Here is a 23,391-nt window from a genome sequence, read left to right as displayed (position 1 = left end):
ATACAAGGATTTCCGCACATGGATACAAGATTAAACCAAAAAAAAAAAAAAAATTTTTAAAATGTTTATATTAAACCTCCCTTCCCTCAACTTCAGAATTTCAATATTCTATTCGATTTTATCAAGATGTCGTAAAAATGCGTACCATTGTTAAAATTTGGTCTCGAATTTAAACTAGTCTTCGTCGAATACGTCGAAAATATGTACCGCATTCGTACAGTTTTTGGCTAATTTTAATTCATCTGCCATATTTTCGAATACGGTGAAAATATGTACCGCATTCGTACAGTTTTGGCTAATTTTAATTTATCTGCCATATTTTCGAATAGGTTGACAATATGTACCACATTCGTACAGTTTTTTGGCTAATTTAATTCCTCTGCATTATTTTCGAATACGTCCAAAATATGTTCCGCATTCGTACAGTTTTGGTTAATTTTAATTAGCCAATTAGCCCTCCCCAAACGAACTGATCATATTGCTTTGACTGCATCTTCTATTTTCTATTCTCATTTTTTTATAACAGAACCCAGAAAATAGGCTTACCAAACAATCCAATTTAGCAAGAGCTAAGTTGCAAAGGAGGATCGCTAAGGGGCTAGGGCAAAGGGGACAACTTTCCCTACATACGTGTAGAGCAGGAAGGGCCAAAAAACCAATGTCTTACCCAACGGTGATTAAAAGGGGGTTAGCTCCCTTTCTCCCTCTAGATACTGTGGGTTCTGCTCTGAAATGTCTGGGAAAAATATAGTTTTCTTTTGGTACCAAATTTGTGCCCCCAGAAGAATTCCAATTTACCACTATGAATCTCTACACAACGACTTTCCAAAGGGATTTAGATCTGAAAACCTTTCATGCATTCTAGCACGCACGGGTTCTGTAGAGTGTATGTATCTCTAGCTCTGGGTTCAAATCACTAGTTTTAGCTACAAGTTATGAATAATTCCCCAAATGAACCTACAAATTATAATTTTTAGGATATCAAATACGAAAGTGCAATTTTGCGGCTTTTTAACAAACTAAGAACTGAGACAATGAAGTATGTTCGCCCAATACAAGCGTGTCCAAAGGGGAAGGCATTGGACTTCCCCTCTTCCTTCAGAAGAACAAAGTTATGCAAAGACAGCGTAATCTTAAATATTCCGAGAAAATATGGCATTTTTCTGAACAGAAAAAAAGTCTTTTGTCAAACATAAGTCCCCTGAAATTCTACTGGCACGATTTCCTCCTCCCCTTTAAGAAAAGAACCGTAAAGGGCATCTTGATCAAATAGTTCCTTTCAAACTACAGACGAAAATCCATAGTGATAAGAAGTTACTTGTCAACAAAATCCTAAATGTTCACTTTTTTCTGCATTGCATTGCATAGCTGCAAAATCTATACGAGTCTAAGAATTTAATTCTTAGAAATAAGAAATAAGAATAATAAACTAGTCTAAGAATTCTTAGTCTAAGAATCTAATTCTTAGAAAAATCCATTAAGATAGGTGTTAATGGAACAAGTCATTTTCAAACATTCGCACCTAGTGTGCTGAAAAAAAAAAAATCTTCTGAAAGAAAAAATATATTGAAAGATATTTTTAACTAGAAAAACAATTTTACTACTGATGACGGTCACTGTATATGTGACCGAAATATCCGAAATATCTGGTATTTTTGTGAATTTCTATCATCACTGTCTATTAAAAGGATTTTATCCCTATTTGAACTTTTATTTATCGTCATGGAAAGGCAGTGTGGTCTCCGAAATTATCTATTTCTAATAATTAGTATTAGAGTAAAACCATGGTAAAACCATTTTATAAAGATAGCTTATTGACCAGCTGTATTAGTTAATAGAATTGTTTTTTTAGTTAAAAATATCTCTCAATCTATTTTTTCTTCCAGAAAAATATTTTTTTTTCAGCACACTAGGTGAGAAGGTTTGAAAATGACTTTTTCCTTTAAAACATATCTTAATGGATTTTTCTAAGTATTGGTATTAGAGTAAAACCCTAGTAAAACCATTTTATAAATATAGCTTAGTGACCAGCTGTAGTAGTTGATATAATTGTTTTTCTAGTTAAAAATATCTTTAAATATATTTTTTCTTTCAGAAATTTTTTTTTTTTCAGCACACTATGTGTGAAGGTTTGAAAATGACTTTTTCCTTTAAAACCTATCTTAATGGATTTTTCTAAGAATTGGTATTAGAGTAAAACCCTGGTAAAACCATTTTATAAAGATAGATTAGTGACCAGCTGTATTAGTTGATAAAATTGTTTTTCTAGTTAAAAATATCTCAATATATTTTTTCTTTCAGAAAAATATTTTTTTTTCAGCACACTAGGTGCGAATATATGAAAATGACTTGTTCCTTTAAAACCTATCTTAATGTATTTTTCTCACAATTAGTATTAGAGTAAAACCATGGGAAAACCATTTTATAAAGATAGCTTAGTCACCAGCTGTATTAGTTGATAGAATTGTTTTTCTAGTTAAAAATATCTTTCAATATATTTTTTTCTTTCAGAAATTTTTTTTTTTTTCAGCACACTAGGTGCGAAGTTTTGAAAATGAATTTTTCCATTAAAAAATATCAATGGATATTTATAACTATTGGTATTAGAGTAAAAACATGTTAAAACAATTTTATATATATAGCTTAGTGACCAGCTTTATTAGTTTATAGAATTTTTTTTCTAGTTAAAAATATCTTTCAATATATTTTTTCTTTCAGAAAAATATTTTTTTTTCCGAAAAATAGGTGCGAATGTTTGAAAATGACTTGTTCCATTGACACCTATCTTAATGGATTTTTCTAAGAATTAGATTCTTAGACTAAGAATTCTTAGACTAGTTTATTATTCTTATTTCTTATTTCTAAGAATTAAATTCTTAGACTCGTATAGATTTTGCAGCTATGCAATGCAATGCAGAAAAAAGTGAACATTTAGGATTTTGTTGACAAGTAACTTCTTATCACTATGGATTTTCGTCTGTAGTTTGAAAGGAACTATTTGATCAAGATGCCCTTTACGGTTCTTTTCTTAAAGGGGAGGAGGAAATCGTGCCAGTAGAATTTCAGGGGACTTATGTTTGACAAAAGACTTTTTTTCTGTTCAGAAAAATGCCATATTTTCTCGGAATATTTAAGATTACGCTGTCTTTGCATAACTTTGTTCTTCTGAAGGAAGAGGGGGAAGTCCAATGCCTTCCCCTTTGGACACGCTTGTATTGGGCGAACATACTTCATTGTCTCAGTTCTTAGTTTGTTAAAAAGCCGCAAAATTGCACTTTCGTATTTGATATCCTAAAAATTATAATTTGTAGGTTCATTTGGGGAATTATTCATAACTTGTAGCTAAAACTAGTGATTTGAACCCAGAGCTAGAGATACATACACTCTACAGAACCCGTGCGTGCTAGAATGCATGAAAGGTTTTCAGATCTAAATCCCTTTGGAAAGTCGTTGTGTAGAGATTCATAGTGGTAAATTGGAATACTAATTCTTAGAAAAATCCATTAAGATAGGTGTTAAAGGAACAAGTCATTTTCAAACATTCGCACCTAGTGTGCTGAAAAAAATATATTTTTCTGAAAGATTTAACTATAAAAACAATTTTATCAACTACTCCAGCTGGTCACTAAGCTATATTTATAAAATGTTTTGACCATGGTTTTACTCTAATACCAATAGTGAGAAATATCCATTAAGAGATTTTTTAAATTAACAATTCAACCTTCGAACATTGTTTCCTGAAAAAAAAATTTTCTTTTGAAAGAAAAAATATATTTAAAGATATTTTTAACTAGAACAACAATTGTATAAACTAATTCAGCTGGTGACTAAGCCATCTTTATAAAATGGTTTTACCATGGTTTTACTCTAATACTAATAGTTAGAAATATCCATTAAGAGAGGTGTTAAAGGAACAAGTCATTTTCAAACATTCGCACCTAGTGTGCTGAAAAAAAAATATTTTTCTGAAAGAAAAAATATATTGAAAGATATTTTTAACTAGAAAAACAATTCTATTAACTAATACAGCTGGTCACTAAGCTATCTTTATAAAATGGTTTTACCATGGTTTTACTCTAATACTAATTCTTAGAAAATCCATTAAGATAGGTGTTAAAGGAACAAGTCATTTTCAAACATTCGCACCTAGTGTGCGGAAAAAAATATATTTTTCTGAAAGAAAAAATATATTGAAAGATATTTTTAACTAGAAAAACAATTTTATCAACTAATACAGCTGGTCAATAAGCTATCTTTATAAAATGTTTTTACTATGGTTTTACTCTCAGCCTAAGACAGAAAAATATACATTGAGATGTTTTAAATTAAAACTTCATTTCCAAACCGTATCAAATAGTTTGCTGAAAAAAAAATATTTTTCTTGAATAAAAAATATATTGAAAGAAAATTATAAATATAAAAAAAATTCTATAAAATAATACAGATGGGCACTAAGATATATTTATAAAATGTTTTTAATATTGAAGTAAACTAATACCAATACATAGAAAATTAAATTGAGATGATTTAAAGTAAAAAGTAATTTTCAAACCGTAGCACATTTTTTGCTGAAAAAAAAATTTTCTTCTTAAATAAAAATTATATTGAGATAATATTAAATATAAAAAAAAAACTAAAAAAAAATCAATCTTGTCACTATGCTATATTTATAAAATTGTTTTACCATGGTTTTAATCTAATACCAATACTTAGAAAAATCCATTAAGATAGGTGTTAAAGGAAAAAGTCATTTTCAAACATTCAAACCTAGTGTGCTGAAAAAAAATAATTTTCTGAAAGAAAAAATATATTTAAAGATATTTTTAACTAGAAAAACAATTCTATCAACTAATACAGCTGGTCAATAAGCTATCTTTATAAAATGGTTTTACTAGGGTTTTACTCTAATAACAATTCTTAGAAAAATCAATTAAGATAGGTGTTAAAGTAACAAGTCATTTTCAAACAGTCGCACCTAGTGTGCGGATATAAATATATTTTTTTGAAAGAAAAAATATATTGAAAGATATTTTTAACTAGAACAACAATTTTATCAACTAATACAGCTGGTGACTAATACATATTTATAAAATGTTTTTACCAGTGTTTTAATACAATCACAATAGTGAGAAATTTACGTTGAGTTGTTATAAAGGAAAAAGAAATTTCCAAACCGTATCAACTTGATTGCTGAAAAAAAAAATTATTTTATTAAATAAAAAAAATATTGAGATATTAATAACTATAAATAAAATTTTATAAACTAAACAAGATTGTCACTATGCACTATTTATAAAATGTTTTTACCATGGTTTTAATATAATACCAATAGTTAGAAAAATCCATTGAGATGTGTTAAAGGAAAAAGTCATTTTCAAACATTCGCACCTAGTGTGCTGAAAAAATATATTTTTCTGAAAGAAAAAATATATTGAAAGATATTATTAACTAGAAAAACAATTCTATTAACTAATACAGCTGGTCACTAAGCTATCTTTATAAAATGGTTTTACCATGGTTTTACTCTAATACTAATTCTTAGAAAATACATTAAGATAGGTGTTAAAGGAACAAGTCATTTTCAAACATTCGCACCTAGTGTGCTGAAAAAAATATTTTTCTGAAAGAAAAAATATATTGAAAGATATTTTTAACTAGAAAAACAATTTTATCAACTAATACAGCTGGTCACTAAGCTATCTTTATAAAATGGTTTTACCATGGTTTTACTCTAATACTAATTCTTAGAAAAATCCATTAAGATATGTGTTAAAGGAACAAGTCAACATTCGCACCTAGTGTGCTGAAAAAAAAAATATTTTTCTGAAAGAAAAAATATATTGAAAGATATTTTTAAATAGAAAAACAATTTTATCAACTAATACAGCTGGTGACTAAGATATATTTATAAAATGGTTTTACTATTGTTTTAATCTAATACCAATACTTATAAAAATAAATTAAGAGATGTTTTAAAGGAACAAGTCATTTTAAAACATTCGAACATAGTGTGCTGAAAAAAAATATTTTTATGAAAGAAAAAATATATTGAAAGATATTTTTAACTAGAAAAACAATTTTATCAACTAAAACAGCTGGTGACTAAGCTATATTTATAAAATGGTTTTACCATGGTTTTACTCTAATACTAATACTTAGAAATATCCATTAAGATATGTGTTAAAGGAACAAGTCATTTTCAAACATTCACACCTAGTGTGCTGGACAAAAAAATATTTTTCTGAAAGAATAAATATATTTAAATATAGTTTTAACTAGAAAAAAAATTCTATCAAATACTAAAGCTGGTCACTGAGACCTATTTATAAAATTTTTTTAAAATGGTTTTTATCTTATAACAATACTTAGACATATCCATTAAGTGATTTGTTAAAGGACAAAGTCATTTTAAAACATTCGCACCTAGTGTGCTGAACAAAAAAATATTTTTCTGAAAGAAAAAATATATTGAAAGATATTTTTAACTAGAAAAAAAATTCTATCAACTAATTCAGCTGGTGACTAAGCTATATTTATAAAATGGTTTTACCATGGTTTTACTCTAATACTAATTGTTAGAAAAATCCATTAAGATAGGTGTTAAAGGAACAAGTCATTTTCGAAGATTCGCACCTAGTGTGCTGAAAAAAAAATATTTTTCTGAAAGAAAAAATATATTGAAAGATATTTTTAACTAGAAAAACAATTTTATCAAATAATACAGCTGGTGACTAAGCCATATTTATAAACTGGTTTTACCATGGTTTTACTCTAATACCAATACTTAAAAAAATCCGTTGATATGTGTTAAAGGAAAAAGTCATTTTCATATCTTCACACCTAGTGTGCTGAAAAAAAAATATTTTCTGGAAGAAAAAATAGATTGAAAGATATTTTTAACTAGAAAAACAATTTTATCAACTAATACAGCTGGTGAATAAGCTATCTTTATAAAATGGTTTTACCATGGTTTTACTCTAATACAAATTCTTAGAAAATTTCATTAAGATAGGTGTTAAAGGAACAAGTAATTTTAAAAAATTCTCACATATTGTGCTTAAAAAAAAAAATTCTTCTGAAAGAAAAAATATATTGAGATATTTTTAAATAGAAAAACAATACTATCTACTAATAAAGATGGTGACTAAGCTATATTTATAAAATGGTTTTACCATAGATTTACTCTAATACTAATTCTTAGAAAAATCCAATAAGATAGGTGTTAAAGGAACAAGTCAACATTCGCACCTAGTGTGCTGAAAAAAAAATATTTTTTTGAAAGAAAAAATATATTGAAAGATATTTTTAACTAGAAAAACAATTGTATCAACTAATACAGCTGGTGACTGAGCTATATTTATAAAATGGTTTTACCATGGTTTTACTATTAGAATAATAGATAGAAAATACATTGAGATTTTTTAAATTAAAAAGTCAATTTAATATCGTCTCAAAGATTTTCCTGAAAAAAAAATATTTTTCTTGAAGAAAAAATTGATTGAGAGAAATAAATATATAGAACTAAAAGTATATTAAATAATACAGTGTGTCAATCATATCTCTTTCTAAAATGGGTTTATCATGGGTTTACTCTAATACTAATTATTAGAAAATTTCATTAAGATAGGTGTTAAAGGAACAAGTCATTTTCAAACATTCGCACCTAGTGTGCTGAAAAAAAAATATTTTTCTGAAAGAAAAAATATATTGAAAGATATTTTTAACTAGAAAAACAATTTTATTAACTAATACAGCTGGTGACTAAGCTATCTTTATAAAATGGTTTTACAATGGTTTTACTCTAATACTAATTCTTAGAAAAATCCATTAAGATAGGTTTTAAAGGAACAAGTCATTTTCATATCTTCGCACCTAGTGTGCTTAAAAAAAATACTCTTCTTGAAGAAAAAATAGATTGAGAGATATTATTAACTAAAAAAACAATTCTATTAACTAATACAGTTGGTGAATAAGATATCTTTATAAAATCGTATTACAATAGTTTTACTCTAATACCAATAAATATAAAAATTAATTGAGATGTTTTAAAGGAACAAGTCATTTTCAAAACTTCGTACCTAGTGTGCGGAAAAAAATAAATTTTTATGAAAGAAAAAATATATTTTAAGATATTAATATATATAAAAACAATTTTATAAAATACGAAAGCTTGTCAATAATAGATATTTAAATACATTAATGCCCATGTAATTTAAATACGCATTTGTCATAGAAAATTCATTGGGTTGATATACAGTAAAAAGAAAACCGTAGAAACTTGATTCCTGAAAAAAAAAATATCTTCTGAAATAAAATTACTATTGTGATATATTATTAACTATAAAAACACTTCTATCAACTAATACAGCTGGTCACTAAGCTATCTTTATAAATTGGTTTTACCATGTTTTTACTCTAATACTAATTATTATAAAAATACATTAAGATAGGTGTTAAAGTAACAAGTCATTTTCAAACATTCTAACCTAGTGTGCTGAAAAAAAAAATATTTTTATGGAAGAAAAAATATATTGAAAGATATTATTAACTAGAAAAAAAATTCTATCAAATAATACAGCTGGTCAATAAGCTATCTTTATAAAATGGTTTTACAATGGTTTTACTCTAATACTAATTATTAGAAAATTCCATTAAGATATGTGTTAAAGGAACGAGTCATTTTCAAACATTCGCACCTAGTGTGCTGAAAAAAATATTTTTCTGAAAGAAAAAATATATTGAAAGATATTTTTAACTAGAAAAACAATTCTATCAACTAATACAGCTGGTCACTAAGCCATCTTTATAAAATGGTTTTACCAGGGTTTTACTCTAATACCAATTCTGAGAAAAATCCATTAAGATAGGTGTTAAAGGAACAAGTCATTTTCAAACATTCGCACCTAGTGTGCTGAAAAAAAAATATTCTTCTGAAAGAAAAAATATATTGAAAGATATTTTTAACTAGAAAAACAATTATATCAACTAATAAAGCTGGTGACTAAGCTATCTTTATAAAATGGTTTTACCATGGTTTTACTCTAATACTAATACTTATAAAATTCAGTTGATATTTTTCAATTGAAAAGGTCAAAAGTCGAACATTTTTTTCTGAAAAAAAAATATTTTTCTTAAAGAAAAAATATATTTAAAGATAATTATATAAATAAAATAAAAAATATCAAAATAACAATATTTTCACTGTTACCTAGTTATCAATTTTTTTTACCATATTTTTACTCTAATACTAAGAGTTAAAAAAATATATTGGTAGGTTTTAAATGACAAAGTCATTTTCAAACCTACGAACATTGTGTGCTGAAAAAAAAAATATTTTTATGTAATAAAAAAAATATTTAAATATATTTTTAAATATAAAAACTCTCTATTAACTAATACAGCTGGTCACTAAGCTATCTTTATAAAATGGTTTTACCATGGTTTTACTCTAATACTAATTCTTAGAAAAATCCATTGATAGGTGTTAAAGGAACAAGTCATTTTCAAACATTCGCACCTAGTGTGCTGAAAAAAAAATAATTTTCTGAAAGAAAAAATATATTGAAAGATATTTTTAACTAGAAAAACAATTCTATTAAATAATACATATGGTGACTAAGCTATATTTATAAAATGTTTTTCCCAGGTTTTTAATCTAATACTAATAATAATAAAAATCCTTTGAGATGTTTTAAAGTAAAAAGTCATTTTCATATCTTCGAACCTAGTTTCCTGAAAAAAAAATAATCTTATTAAATAAAAAATATATTGAAAGATATTATTAACTAGAAAAACAATTCTATTAACTAATACATTTGGTCACTAAGCTATCTTTATAAAATGTTTTTACCATGGTTTTACTCTAATACTAATTCTTAGAAAAATACATTAAGATAGGTGTTAAAGGAACAAGTCATTTTCAAACATTCGAACCTAGTGTGCTGAAAAAAAAATACTTTTCTGGAAGAAAAAATATATTTAGAGATATTTTTAACTATAAAAACAATTCTATCAAATAATACAGCTGGTCACTAAGCTATCTTTATAAAATGGTTTTACCATGGTTATACTCTAATACTAATTATTAGAAAATTTCATTAAGATAGGTTTTAAAGGAACAAGTCATTTTCAAACATTCGCACCTAGTGTGCTGAAAAAATTTATTTTTCTGAAATAAAAAATATATTGAAAGATATTTTTAACTAAAAAAACAATTCTATTAACTAATACAGCTGGTCAATAAGCTATATTTATAAAATGGTTTTACCATTGTTTTACTCTAATACTAATTCTTAGAAAATTCCATTTAGAAATGTGTTAAAGGAACAGGTCATTTCCAAACATTCGCACCTAGTGTGCTGAAAAAAAAAATACTTTTATGAAATAAAAAATATATTGAAATATATTTTTAAATAGAAAAAAAATTCTATCAAATAATACATCTGGTGACTAAGCTATCTTTATAAAATGGTTTTACCATGGTTTTACTCTAATACTAATTCTTAAAAAAATCCATTAAGATACGTGTTAAAGGAACAAGTAATTTTAATATCTTCGTACCTAGTGTCCTGAAAAAAAAATATTTTTCTGGAATAAAAAATAGATTGAGAGATATTATTAACTAAAAAAAAAATTCTATCAACTAATACAGCTGGTCAATAAGCTATCTGTATAAAATGGTTTTACCATGGTTTTACTCTAATACTAATTATTAGAAAAATCCATTGATATGTTTTAAAGTAACAAGTCATTTTCAAACATTCGCACCTAGTGTGCTGAAAAAAAAAAATTTCTGAAAGAAAAAATATATTGAGATATTTTTAACAAGAAAAACAATTCTATTAACTAATACAGCTGGTCACTAAGCTATCTTTATAAAATGGTTTTACCATGGTTTTACTCTAATACTAATTCTTATAAAAATCCATTAAGATAGGTGTTAAAGGAACAAGTCATTTTCAAACATTCACACCTAGTGTGCTGAAAAAAAAATACTTTTCTGAAAGAAAAAATATATTGAAAGATATTTTTAACTAGAAAAACAATTCTATCAACTAATACAGCTGGTGACTAAGCTATCTTTATAAAATGGTTTTACCATGGTTTTACTCTAATACTAATTCTTAGAAAAATCCGTTAAGATAGGTGTTAAAGGAACAAGTCATTTTCAAACATTCGAACCTAGTGTGCTGAAAAAAAAATATTTTTCTGAAAGAAAAAATATATTGAAAGATATTTTTAACTAGAAAAACAATTATATCAACTAATACAGCTGGTGACTAAGCTATCTTTATAAAATGGTTTTACCATGGTTTTAATCTAATACTAATTCTTAGAAAAATCCATTAAGATAGGTGTTAAAGGAACAAGTCATTTTCAAACATTCGCACCTAGTGTGCTGAAAAAAAATATTTTTCTGAAAGAAAAAATATATTGAAGGATATTTTTAGCTAGAAAAAAATTCTATTAACTAATACAGCTGGTGACTAAGCTATCTTTATAAAATGGTTTTACTCTAATACTAATTCTTAGAAAAATCCATTAAGATAGGTGTTAAAGGAACAAGTCATTTTCAAACATTCGCACCTAGTGTGCTGAAAAAAAATATTTTTCTGAAAGAAAAAATATATTGAAGGATATTTTTAACTAGAAAAAAAAATTCTGTCAACTAATACAGCTGGTGACTAAGCTATCTTTATAAAATGGTTTTACCATGGTTTTACTCTAATACTAATTCTTAGAAAAATCCATTAAGATAGGTGTCAAAGGAACAAGTCATTTTCAAACATTCGCACCTAGTGTGCTGAAAAAAAATACTTTTCTGAAAGAAAAAATATATTGAAGGATATTTTTAGCTAGAAAAAAATTCTATTAACTAATACAGCTGGTGACTAAGCTATCTTTATAAAATGGTTTTACTCTAATACTAATTCTTAGAAAAATCCATTAAGATAGGTGTTAAAGGAACAAGTCATTTTCAAACATTCGCACCTAGTGTGCTGAAAAAAAAAATTTATGAAAGAAAAAATATATTGAAGGATATTTTTAACTAGAAAAACATTCTATTAACTAATACAGCTGGTGACTAAGCTATCTTTATAAAATGGTTTTATCATGGTTTTACTCTAATACTAATTCTTAGAAAAATCCATTAAGATAGGTGTTAAAGGAACAAGTCATTTTGAAACATTCGCACCTAGTGTGCTGAAAAAAAATACTTTTCTGAAAGAAAAAATATATTGAAGGATATTTTTAACTAGAAAAAAAATTCTATCAACTAATACAGCTGGTGACTAAGCTATCTTTATAAAATGGTTTTACCATGGTTTTACTCTAATACTAATTCTTAGAAAAATCCATTAAGATAGGTGTTAAAGGAACAAGTCATTTTCAAACATTCGCACCTAGTGTGCTGAAAAAAAATATTTTTCTGAAAGAAAAAATATACTGAAGGATATTTTTAACTAGAAAAAAAAATCTATTAACTAATACAGCTGGTGACTAAGCTAGTGTGCTGAAAAAAAATATTTTTTTGAAAGAAAAAATATATTGAAGGATATTTTTAACTAGAAAAAAAATTCTATTAACTAATACAGCTGGTGACTAAGCTATCTTTATAAAATGGTTTTACCATGGTTTTACTCTAATACTAATTCTTAGAAAAATCCATTAAGATAGTGTTAAAGGAACAAGTCATTTTCAAACATTCGCACCTAGTGTGCTGAAAAAAAATATTTTTCTGAAAGAAAAAATATATTGAAAGATATTTTTAACTATAAAAAAAATTCTATTAACTAATACAGCTGGTGACTAAGCTATCTTTATAAAATGGTTTTACCATGGTTTTACTCTAATACTAATTCTTAGAAAAATCCATTAAGATAGGTGTTAAAGGAACGAGTCATTTTCAAACATTCGCACCTAGTGTGCTGAAAAAAAATATTTTTCTGAAAGAAAAAATATACTGAAGGATATTTTTAACTAGAAAACAATTCTATCAACTAATACAGCTGGTCACTGAGCTATCTTTATAAAATGGTTTTACCATGGTTTTACTCTAATACTAATTCTTAGAAAAATCCATTAAGATAGGTGTTAAAGTAACGAGTCATTTTCAAAAATTAGAACCTAGTGTGCTGAAATAAATATATTTCTGAAAGAAAAAATATATTGAAGGATATTTTTAACTAGAAAAAAAATTCTATTAACTAATACAGCTGGTCACTAAGCTATCTTTATAAAATGGTTTTACCATGGTTTTACTCTAATACTAATTCTTAGAAAAATCCGTTAATAGAGGTTTTAAAGGAACAAGTCATTTTCAAACATTCGCACCTAGTGTGCTGAAAAAAAAATATTTTTCTGAAAGAAAAAATATATTGAAATATATTTTTAACTAAAAAAACAATTCTATTAACTAATACAGCTGGTGACTAAGCTATCTTTATAAAATGGTTTTCCCATGGTTTTACTAGCAGCATAAGAAATAGAAAATACGTTGATAGGTTTTAAAGGACCAAGTCAACCAACAAAAATTTTTTGCTGAAAAAAAAATATTTTTCTGGAAGAAAAAATAGATTGAAAGATATTATTAAATAGAACATAAATTTTATTATAAAAAAACTAGGTGCAATATTAAATATTTTTACACTTTTTTTCAACGGGTTTTACTCTACTACCAAAAGATAAAAAAATCCGTTGAGATGTTTTAAAGGAACGAGTCATTTTCGTACCTTAAAACCTAGAGTCCTGAACAAATTAACTTTTCTGAAAGAAAAAATATACTGAAGTATATTTTTAACTAGAAAAAAATTCTATTAACTAATACAGCTGGTGAATAAGCTATCTTTATAAAATGGTTTTACTCTAATACTAATTCTTAGAAAAATCCATTAAGATAGGTGTTAAAGGAACAAGTCATTTTGAAACATTCGCACCTAGTGTACTGAAAAAAAATATTTTTCTGAAAGAAAAAATATATTGAAGGATATTTTTAACTAGAAAAAAAAATTCTGTCAACTAATACAGCTGGTGACTAAGCTATCTTTATAAAATGGTTTTACCATGGTTTTACTCTAATACTAATTCTTAGAAAAATCCATTAAGATAGGTGTCAAAGGAACAAGTCATTTTCAAACATTCGCACCTAGTGTGCTGAAAAAAAATACTTTTCTGAAAGAAAAAATATATTGAAGGATATTTTTAGCTAGAAAAAAATTCTATTAACTAATACAGCTGGTGACTAAGCTATCTTTATAAAATGGTTTTACTCTAATACTAATTCTTAGAAAAATCCATTAAGATAGGTGTTAAAGGAACAAGTCATTTTCAAACATTCGCACCTAGTGTGCTGAAAAAAAAAATTTCTGAAAGAAAAAATATATTGAAGGATATTTTTAACTAGAAAAACATTCTATTAACTAATACAGCTGGTGACTAAGCTATCTTTATAAAATGGTTTTATCATGGTTTTACTCTAATACTAATTCTTAGAAAAATCCATTAAGATAGGTGTTAAAGGAACAAGTCATTTTGAAACATTCGCACCTAGTGTGCTGAAAAAAAATACTTTTCTGAAAGAAAAAATATATTGAAGGATATTTTTAACTAGAAAAAAAATTCTATCAACTAATACAGCTGGTGACTAAGCTATCTTTATAAAATGGTTTTACCATGGTTTTACTCTAATACTAATTCTTAGAAAAATCCATTAAGATAGGTGTTAAAGGAACAAGTCATTTTCAAACATTCGCACCTAGTGTGCTGAAAAAAAATATTTTTCTGAAAGAAAAAATATACTGAAGGATATTTTTAACTAGAAAAAAAAATCTATTAACTAATACAGCTGGTGACTAAGCTAGTGTGCTGAAAAAAAATAATTATCTGAAATAAAAAATATATTGAAAGATATTTTTAACTAGAAAAAAAATTCTATTAACTAATACAGCTGGTGACTAAGCTATCTTTATAAAATGGTTTTACCATGGTTTTACTCTAATACTAATTCTTAGAAAAATCCATTAAGATAGGTGTTAAAGGAACAAGTCATTTTCAAACATTCGCACCTAGTGTGCTGAAAAAAAATAATTTTTTGAAATAAAAAATATATTGAAAGATATTTTTAACTATAAAAAAAATTCTATTAACTAATACAGCTGGTGACTAAGCTATCTTTATAAAATGGTTTTACCATGGTTTTACTCTAATACTAATTCTTAGAAAAATCCATTAAGATAGGTGTTAAAGGAACGAGTCATTTTCAAACATTCGCACCTAGTGTGCTGAAAAAAAATATTTTTCTGTAAGAAAAAATATACTGAAAGATATTTTTAACTAGAAAAAAAATTCTATTAACTAATACAGCTGGTCACTAAGCTATCTTTATAAAATGGTTTTACCATGGTTTTACTCTAATACTAATTCTTAGAAAAATCCATTAAGATAGGTGTTAAAGGAACTAGTCATTTTCAAACATTCGCACCTAGTGTGCTGAAAAAAAATATTTTTCTGAAAGAAAAAATATACTGAAGGATATTTTTAACTAGAAAAAAAAATCTATTAACTAATACAGCTGGTGACTAAGCTATCTTTATAAAATGGTTTTACCATGGTTTTACTCTAATACTAATTCTTAGAAAAATCCATTAAGATAGGTGTTAAAGGAATAAGTTATTTTCAAACATTCGCACCTAGTGTGCTGAAAAAAAATATTTTTCTGAAAGAAAAAATATATTGCAAGATATTTTTAACTAGAAAAAAATTCTATTAACTAATACAGCTGGTGACTAAGCTATTTTTATAAAATGGTTTTCAAGTGGATAATAGCGAGTATGGGTTGAAGGACCAAAACCTGGCACAAAGCCAGCCCGAGGTAAGCGAAGCCCAAGGAAGAGAAGTACACAACTAAATATAACCCATTGTTGCAACCTCCACTATTGTATAGAAGGATAACGGTTTGGACACCCCCCCCCCCCAGTAAAAATTTCCTTTGTTTCCAAGTACAATAGTGGCTTCCTAAAAAGACCTACTACACTGTTTTAATTAATATACGTAAGAATCTGATTTTGATTCTGATTAATGAATTATTTTTAGCTGGTCAATCATAGATGGTTTTTAATTTATACGTTATGTAGCTTAGATTATGGAATGGCAATGTGACACCGTGTCCACTAGACGTGGACAAAAAGACGTGGACGATTACTTATAGCGAGCCAGAAAGACAAAAAAAAAATCATTAAGAGGGCACTTTCAAAAAAAAAAAGCTCCTCCCTAATCAACTCCATTCTTCAATACATTAAAAGGAGCATATTTAAGGGTGGTACCTATCAGAAAAATGGCAGAGGGGTATGAGTGTCATTGATTTCCTTGATACGTAGCAAATCAAAGTTTAGCAAAGCCTCAAAGTTTAGCAAATAGGCTATATTTCAAGAAAATCTTTCTTCAGACCAAGTTTTGAATGTTGACAATTTAAATAGGCAGTTAGGTTACATCATATTAGTTTATTTTCCCCTATTTATTGTTCCAGATATTTTTTTGTGTGTCATGCTCGGAAAGTCAAGATTATAACAAACTAACTAAGCTTAGTCTCTTTGAGGATAAACTAGCCTCATGTTTTTTTGTATTATACTATTAGCTAATTTCCACTAGATGATCACTTGGTAATCTGTTTTTCATTACTGATGCAGAACAAAGCCTAGTTAAATGCCAAGGGTCAAAATCTGGAAAGATCGAATCACAATCCCCAAAAAAACATGTTCATACATATTTTATTTCACGAAAAATCTGAATGGGCGCATTCTTTTTAGCTTAGAAAATTGTGCGAGGTCAATGAAACTTAGAAGAATAGACAAACAGACCTAACCATCATTAGGGAAGCTTTTTTTAAAAGTTAATGCTGGAATCGATTCATCTTCACCAAATTCTTAGGACCTGACAATTAGGGAAGAGGCGAAGACGGTAGCTTGAAAATAAAACTCAATTTGGGCAGTAGGTCCGTTCCTGATAGTTTTCTTTACTCAGCCCAACAACATTCCACGGCAACAAAGACTCTTTTCTGTTTATACCATTCTTCATTGTTCTTCACGTGTCTAGGAAGGGGAATCTGATTTCCCCTGGCTTTGCAAGCGTGGAACATTTTTACCTTCTGAAAAGGAAGGTCTCTAGTCTCTAATTCACATTATTTTCTTTATCTCTTCATTCCGGTAAGTGAAAAAGAAGCAAGCAGCATGTGGGAAGCTATTTTCGAAGTTAATGCTGGAATCGACCCATATTCAACAATTTCTTAAGGCCTGGCTAATAGGGAAGAGGTGAAAGAAGGCAACTTGAAAATAAACCCAGTTTGGGCTGCAGATCTATTCCTGACAGTTTTCTATACCTAGCTTGGCAACATTCCAAGGCCATGAAAAGACTCTCTACTGCTTATACTATTCTTTATTGTTCTAACTGCACAATTCTTTGTTCTTCACTTTCATTTTGACATGTTCTGATTTTCATTGTCGCTTGTAATTCTCGCGGCCGCTTATCTTCTAGCAGCGTAATTCTTGGTCCTCTCCGTTGCATATCTTCTAACCACATATTTCTTTGTTTTTCCTTTTCAGTTTTGATTCGTTCTGACCCTCTTTGTCGTATGTCTTGTTACCGCTTTTTTTTTTTTTTTTTTTTTTTTTTTTTTTTTGTTCTTCGATTTCGTTTTGACTCGTTGTAATTGTCATTTTCGCAAGTATTCTAACCACACATTTCTTTGCTCTTCATTTTCGTTTATCATTACTTCAGACATCTTTTCAATGCCCTTTACCTTAGCTGCTCGGATTGGTCTTGTCACATTTGATACTCTAGGTTACTAATTTTTACCCGTGAATTAACATGACTAAGGTCGTCCTCTTGTTTCATTTGATTGTCCATTTTGTTCATTTTAAGCAATTGTTTATTTACGTTTTTGTCCTCTAGGTATTATGAAACTGCTTAAAACGCCTTCTTTATTCTTTACTGTCAGTCTTGATTTGTTCTGATCCTGGTCATTGCATGTCTTGTAACCGCATATTTCTTTGAAATTCACTTTCGTTTTTGACTCGTTGCAATTGTCGTTTTCGTAAGTATTCCAACCACATATTTCTTTGTTCAATTTCGTTTATCATTACTTCAAATATTTTTTCAATGCCCTTTGTCTTAGCTGCTCCAATTGGTTTTGTCACATTTGACGGTCTAGGTTGTTCATTTTCACGTATTGTGAATTTACATTTCTCAGGTCGTCCTCTTGATCTTGTCTCATTTGATGGTCTCCTTTTGAGCAACTGTTAATTTATGTTTTTGTCCTCTAGGTATTATGAAACATCTGAAACTACCTTTAATAAATAGACTCATCACACTTGGCATTTTATAATTAGCTATGTTTCTTGTGTAATTTTGGATTCGCCATAGATACTAGAACGATACAACGACTCCTGAAGCGAAAAACTACGTATTTATGCTCTTGAAATGTGCTTCTAAATATGACGTTATTCATCTTAACGAATTTTCTCAAACTCTTGACCTATCTACATCATTTGTTTCAGACCAGAAAATCTCAAGATGCCAATTTTCCAAAAAAAAAAAAAAAAAAAAAAAAAAAATAAGGAGCCATTTTCGATAAACATGGCTTGAATGTGAAGCCAATATTGGTGAGTTATTTTCGATTCATGAATTTTCCCTTAGGGGCAGAAAGCTAACCACAAATACTGCAGAAGTGTAAACTCACACGCACATAGTTTGTCCCTGATCTACGAATTTTAGTCAGAAACAAGCAAAGCGTTTTTAATTGCAAGCCCCATCTTCAAAACTTTTGAATCACACCTTGTATATCGTGTATTCCTAGTTTTTGATATTTAAACCTTATTTTGAGAGTTTTCGCACCTCTAGAGGGCGCAATTTTACATTTAATGTTTTTATTTTGAGTAGCGAAGATCAAATATCAGCCTAAGAATTATAAAATCGAACATCTTTATCGAGTCAGAAACATGCAAAGCGTTTCAATTGCAAGCCCAGTCTTTAAAACTTCTCAATAACACCTTGTATACCGTATATTCCTAGTTTTGAGATTTAAACCTTATTTTGAGGGTTTTCGTACCTCTAGAGGGCGCAATTGTACATTTAGGATTTTATTTTAAATAGACAAGATCAAATATCAGCCTAAGAATTGTAAAATCGAACATCTTGATAGAGTCAGAAACATGCAAAACGTTTTCAATTGCAAGCCCAGTCTTTAGAACTTTTCAATCCCATTTTGTATACCGTATATTCCTAATTTTGAGATTTAAATCTTATTTGAGGTTTTTCGCACCTCTAGGGGGCACAATTTTACATTTAAGACTTTTATTTTAAATGGCGAAGATCGAATATCAGCCTAAGAATTGTAAAATCAAACATCTTGATTGAGTCAGAAACATGCAAAGTGTCTGCTATGCAAACATAACGATTCTTTTGTGATCTCGTTTGAGACAGCGTAAAGTGTTCGATAACCAAATATTTGTTTAATCGTGATATTTATAGTTGACGCTCTATTTTTATAGTTCAAATTAAGACAACTTCTTTAAAAAATCTTAAATATTTAGGCATTATTATAAGTAAATTGATGTTTACTTTGTCTAGACATTTAGGTTCTCTCTTTTGATCACTGTAACTTCATTCAGTCTTCTTATCGAATCCTATTATTACGTAGTGTGTTTTTTTTATAAATAATAAATATTTTAGTTTGATTTGTGTTTGATTTTTAAATGCAAGCCACAATTCAGACAAAAAAAAAACTAAGAAATATGTTTATGGCCTATAAATAGTCAAGTATCCTGAAAGTGCGTGGCTTGAGTGAAGATAGGAAATTGAAAATACCTTCCTAAGGCCTAATTTAGGCTGTTGATCTATTTTTGAAAGTTCCATATACAACTCAACGAAATTCAGGAGTTTTAAAAATCATACTCCAATCACGTACAATTTGTAAAATCTTTTTTCTCTTTGATTTATACCGGTAAAACCGTAAAATAAATGTATCGTAAATAAATGAGATGAAAATAAATAAATAAATAAGAAAAGACATTTTTCGTCATTCATGCCTGTACATTCACAGTGGGGGCAAGGGGAGGGGGGGGGTGTTTCATGACTGGTGCACCATGGACGCACCATTGGGATCTCCTGTTCACCATTTATGGCTGAGTGACACCACACTACCGGGTAATACAAATCACTTTCTTGACACTTTCTTTGGTGTATTAAAGAAAACGTTGAAGCCCGGTGAAAAAAACTTTAAGAAATCAGCTCAGTTATCACTTCACTTCCAAAAATAGCAAGTACTATGTCAGGTTCGTACTCGGGAACTATTTTCCAGGGAAGGGGCAATAATAAAAAAAAAATCTTTATTTTTAAATTCAAATTAGAAGTGCCCAAAATTCGGGACAATTTAGGCTTTCAGGAAGGGGTTGGCTACGAGGTTCTCCCCCCCATCTCCTTGCGTCCGTCCCTGTATTATATATACTCTATGTTTGTCGTTTATGTTGTTTGACTGTAAACAATTTTGATTGTCATTTGATGACATGTGCTGATGACAGATATTTCTCAAAATTTAAGCAATCGAGAAATCTGTTTGTTTTTGTTGATTTTTTTTTCGGTTGATAAAAGAGAAGAATAAACAAAATATTCATCTTTGTGATTTCACAATATAGTAAAAAATTAACTCATAAACTTCACTTTGTTATTAAATGGATCTTTTTTTTTTATTATTTTTTTTTCCAGTGATGGTATAATAAATAATTCTTATTTTCTTTCTCGTTCTTAAGATTACTCTGTTCAGTATGAGAAGGCTTCGAAAAATATCTGAATATTGTTTTTTTGTCAATATTTTTCATTGGAAATACATAATGTTATTTCTCAAATTCGTCACACTTATTTTATTTAATTATAATGAAAATTTAGTTCAGATAGTATTTATTTAGTTTTCGCCAAATAAATGGTCAGGATGCAATACATATGTTAGGCGTATAATATAAATTGCTTTAAAAATTTATAAAATCTGTCGGAATTGAGCCCACGGCCCCCTACAAAGCAGGCCACCTTTTCAGAGGGCATTGGGTTCAATTCCCGTCAATGGCATTTCTGTATAACAAATTACTATTATTTGTTATGAAGAGCACGTGCCTAATTTATAACTGAAGAGCACAAACCCTTGAAGCATACCGTACTCATATAGTTAACACGATTAATAATGTCAATGTAACAATATAATTAATATATAATTAGTAATATTGATATAATTTAATTATTATTTCAAGGTTCGCCAACAGTTCGTCGATAGAAACTGTATTGTGTCCGGTTTGCGTGTAACTGAACCCCTTTTAAACTAAACCCATTTAACTGAAACCTCGTTCAACTAAACCCCCATTTAAATCAACTCCATTCAACTCACCTCCCATTCAACTCAGCCCCCGTGCAACTTAACCCTTTTAACTCAACCCCATTTAAATAACCCCATGCAACACGACCCCCGTCCAACTCGACCCCGACTTAAATCAAGCCCTGCTTGACTCAAACCAACCCAAAGCCTAATAATAAGTTGGAATTAGCGTTGATTAGAAGCTGATTTAACTAGTGCTTCCGTCGCTGAGCTAGTGTTGGAGAAAAAAGACACGTCCGGGTGTCAAGCTCTTTTTCAAAATTCCCAAGAAATTTTTTCGCAATTAATTTTAGGGTTGAGATGAAAATAAATAACATCTATCATTAACAACTCAGATTTGCATTTGAATGAATTTTGACTTGGTAGTTTTTCAAAACTTTTTTTTTAACTTGCAAATGGACTGGGAAGGGGAGTATTCAAGGGATGGATTTTACGCCCCAGTTTAAGGGCTTTCGATTTAAGGAGATTTGAGTGATAGTAGACTTTTTATGGTTTCAAGCCTTTAATTAAACTCCAGAGATGACACTAAAATCACAGTTTGGTGCCAAAGGGCATTTTATGATAGTGTTGTCACGACGAAACTATAAAAAACGCGTAAACGTGAATATTAGCTCTCGAATGACCTTAACTTTCAAATGTTCCAGTGTCCTACTAGTACTGAATAAATAAAAAATAAAAAAGGAGGATTATCAGCGTTTCCAGCTCTTTTTAGAAATTTTGATTAATTCATTTCCACATTAAACTTCTATTATGCCAGTTTCTGAGTTGAATAATGGTTGAGTTGTATGGGTGATGAGTTGAATGTGTGTTTAGTAAACCAGGAATTCCGTTAAAGGGGAGTTCAGTTGAACAAGGATGAGTTGCACGAGGCTCATTTAAACGGGGTTGAGTTAGATAAGGATTGATTCACACGGGGTTGAGTTGCATGGGGGTTCAGTTAAACGGGGTTGAATTACAAGAGGGTTTAGTTAAATAGGTTGAGCTGCACGCGGTTCAGTTAAACAAGGGCTGAGCTGCAAGAGAACCATTGTACCCTTATTTTTCCCCAGAAAAGACATTTCTGCTAGTATTTTACGTTCAATATGATATGGAAAACGCAATCATTGCAGAGACCAGCAAATCGAGTGAACGGGCCAGGATCAATACGGTCAGGGCAAGGATGAGGAATACCCCCAGGGAGCCTCGTGAATCAAACACTAGATGCTCTGTGATTTTCGTACAAATAAAAGAATGACAAAAGATACATAAAAGATATCCTTAGAATACCTTGTGATATGTTTCCTTTTGCCACGTTTTAACCTGGTGTGTCACATCGTTAGCCATGCCGTCTCGTATTCTTAAATGTATATCCGAGAGTCGATCTGCCTCCACTAAAACTCCTTTCCAAGCTGCCTCTGTCGTACCATACTCAGGTCCTGAAAAAGGTTACGAGATATAAAAAACCAAAGTGTTCGTGAAGAACAACGAACCAAAATCGAACTGGAATTGCCTAAAAACAACAACTAGTTAATCAGTCGCAAGGACCCAAAATTCACATGTGGAACGTGGCTACTTTCACACCAGTTGGAAACTAGGAGCTACCACTTTCTAGCATTCAGGGAATTCCGGAGATTCAAGGTATTACAGCTTCAGGTTCATCGTGTAGACTTTTGAAAATTCAAAAAATCTGTTCAATAGTTCAACGGATGCTAAGGATATCATTTACACATGAAACAAGCGAGCCACTGGTGCTTCTAAAAAATGTAAGAAGAGGGGCATTGTTCTTAAGGCTAAACAAGATAGTTGTTAAATAGAAAAAGAGAAGAAACTGCACCTTGGCGGTTTCCTTTTCGAAAAGAGGTTTTTTCATCTCGGGTACCTGTTCCTTAGACCTCGGAAGAAGGATTAGTTTTATCTTTATAATATATACTTGTAAAAAAAAGAAAAAAAGTGTGTTTAAGTATCTATATTTATAGAATTAAGGCATTACTTTTGAT

The 23,391-nt window shown here is 28.9% G+C and overlaps 1 protein-coding gene across 8 annotated transcripts in view; it reads right to left on the bottom strand.

Moving 5' to 3' along the window:
• Positions 1-23,391, bottom strand: part of Synd (protein kinase C and casein kinase substrate in neurons protein Synd) — a 206,605-nt gene that overhangs the window by 95,506 nt on the left and 87,708 nt on the right. For all 8 annotated transcript variants that reach the window (XM_089089306.1, XM_089089310.1, XM_089089312.1 and 5 more), the window contains exon 3: positions 22,682-22,830. In XM_089089306.1, the coding sequence (XP_088945432.1) occupies positions 22,682-22,830 (149 nt within the window). The remainder of the gene's footprint in view (positions 1-22,681; positions 22,831-23,391) is intronic.

This window comes from Artemia sp. Qi Xiang Cuo, chromosome 5 (genome assembly GCF_049724085.1).
Source record: "Artemia sp. Qi Xiang Cuo chromosome 5, ASM4972408v1, whole genome shotgun sequence".
Lineage (NCBI taxonomy): Eukaryota > Metazoa > Arthropoda > Branchiopoda > Anostraca > Artemiidae > Artemia > Artemia sp. Qi Xiang Cuo.
This window is presented reverse-complemented; position numbering and strand designations above follow the sequence as displayed.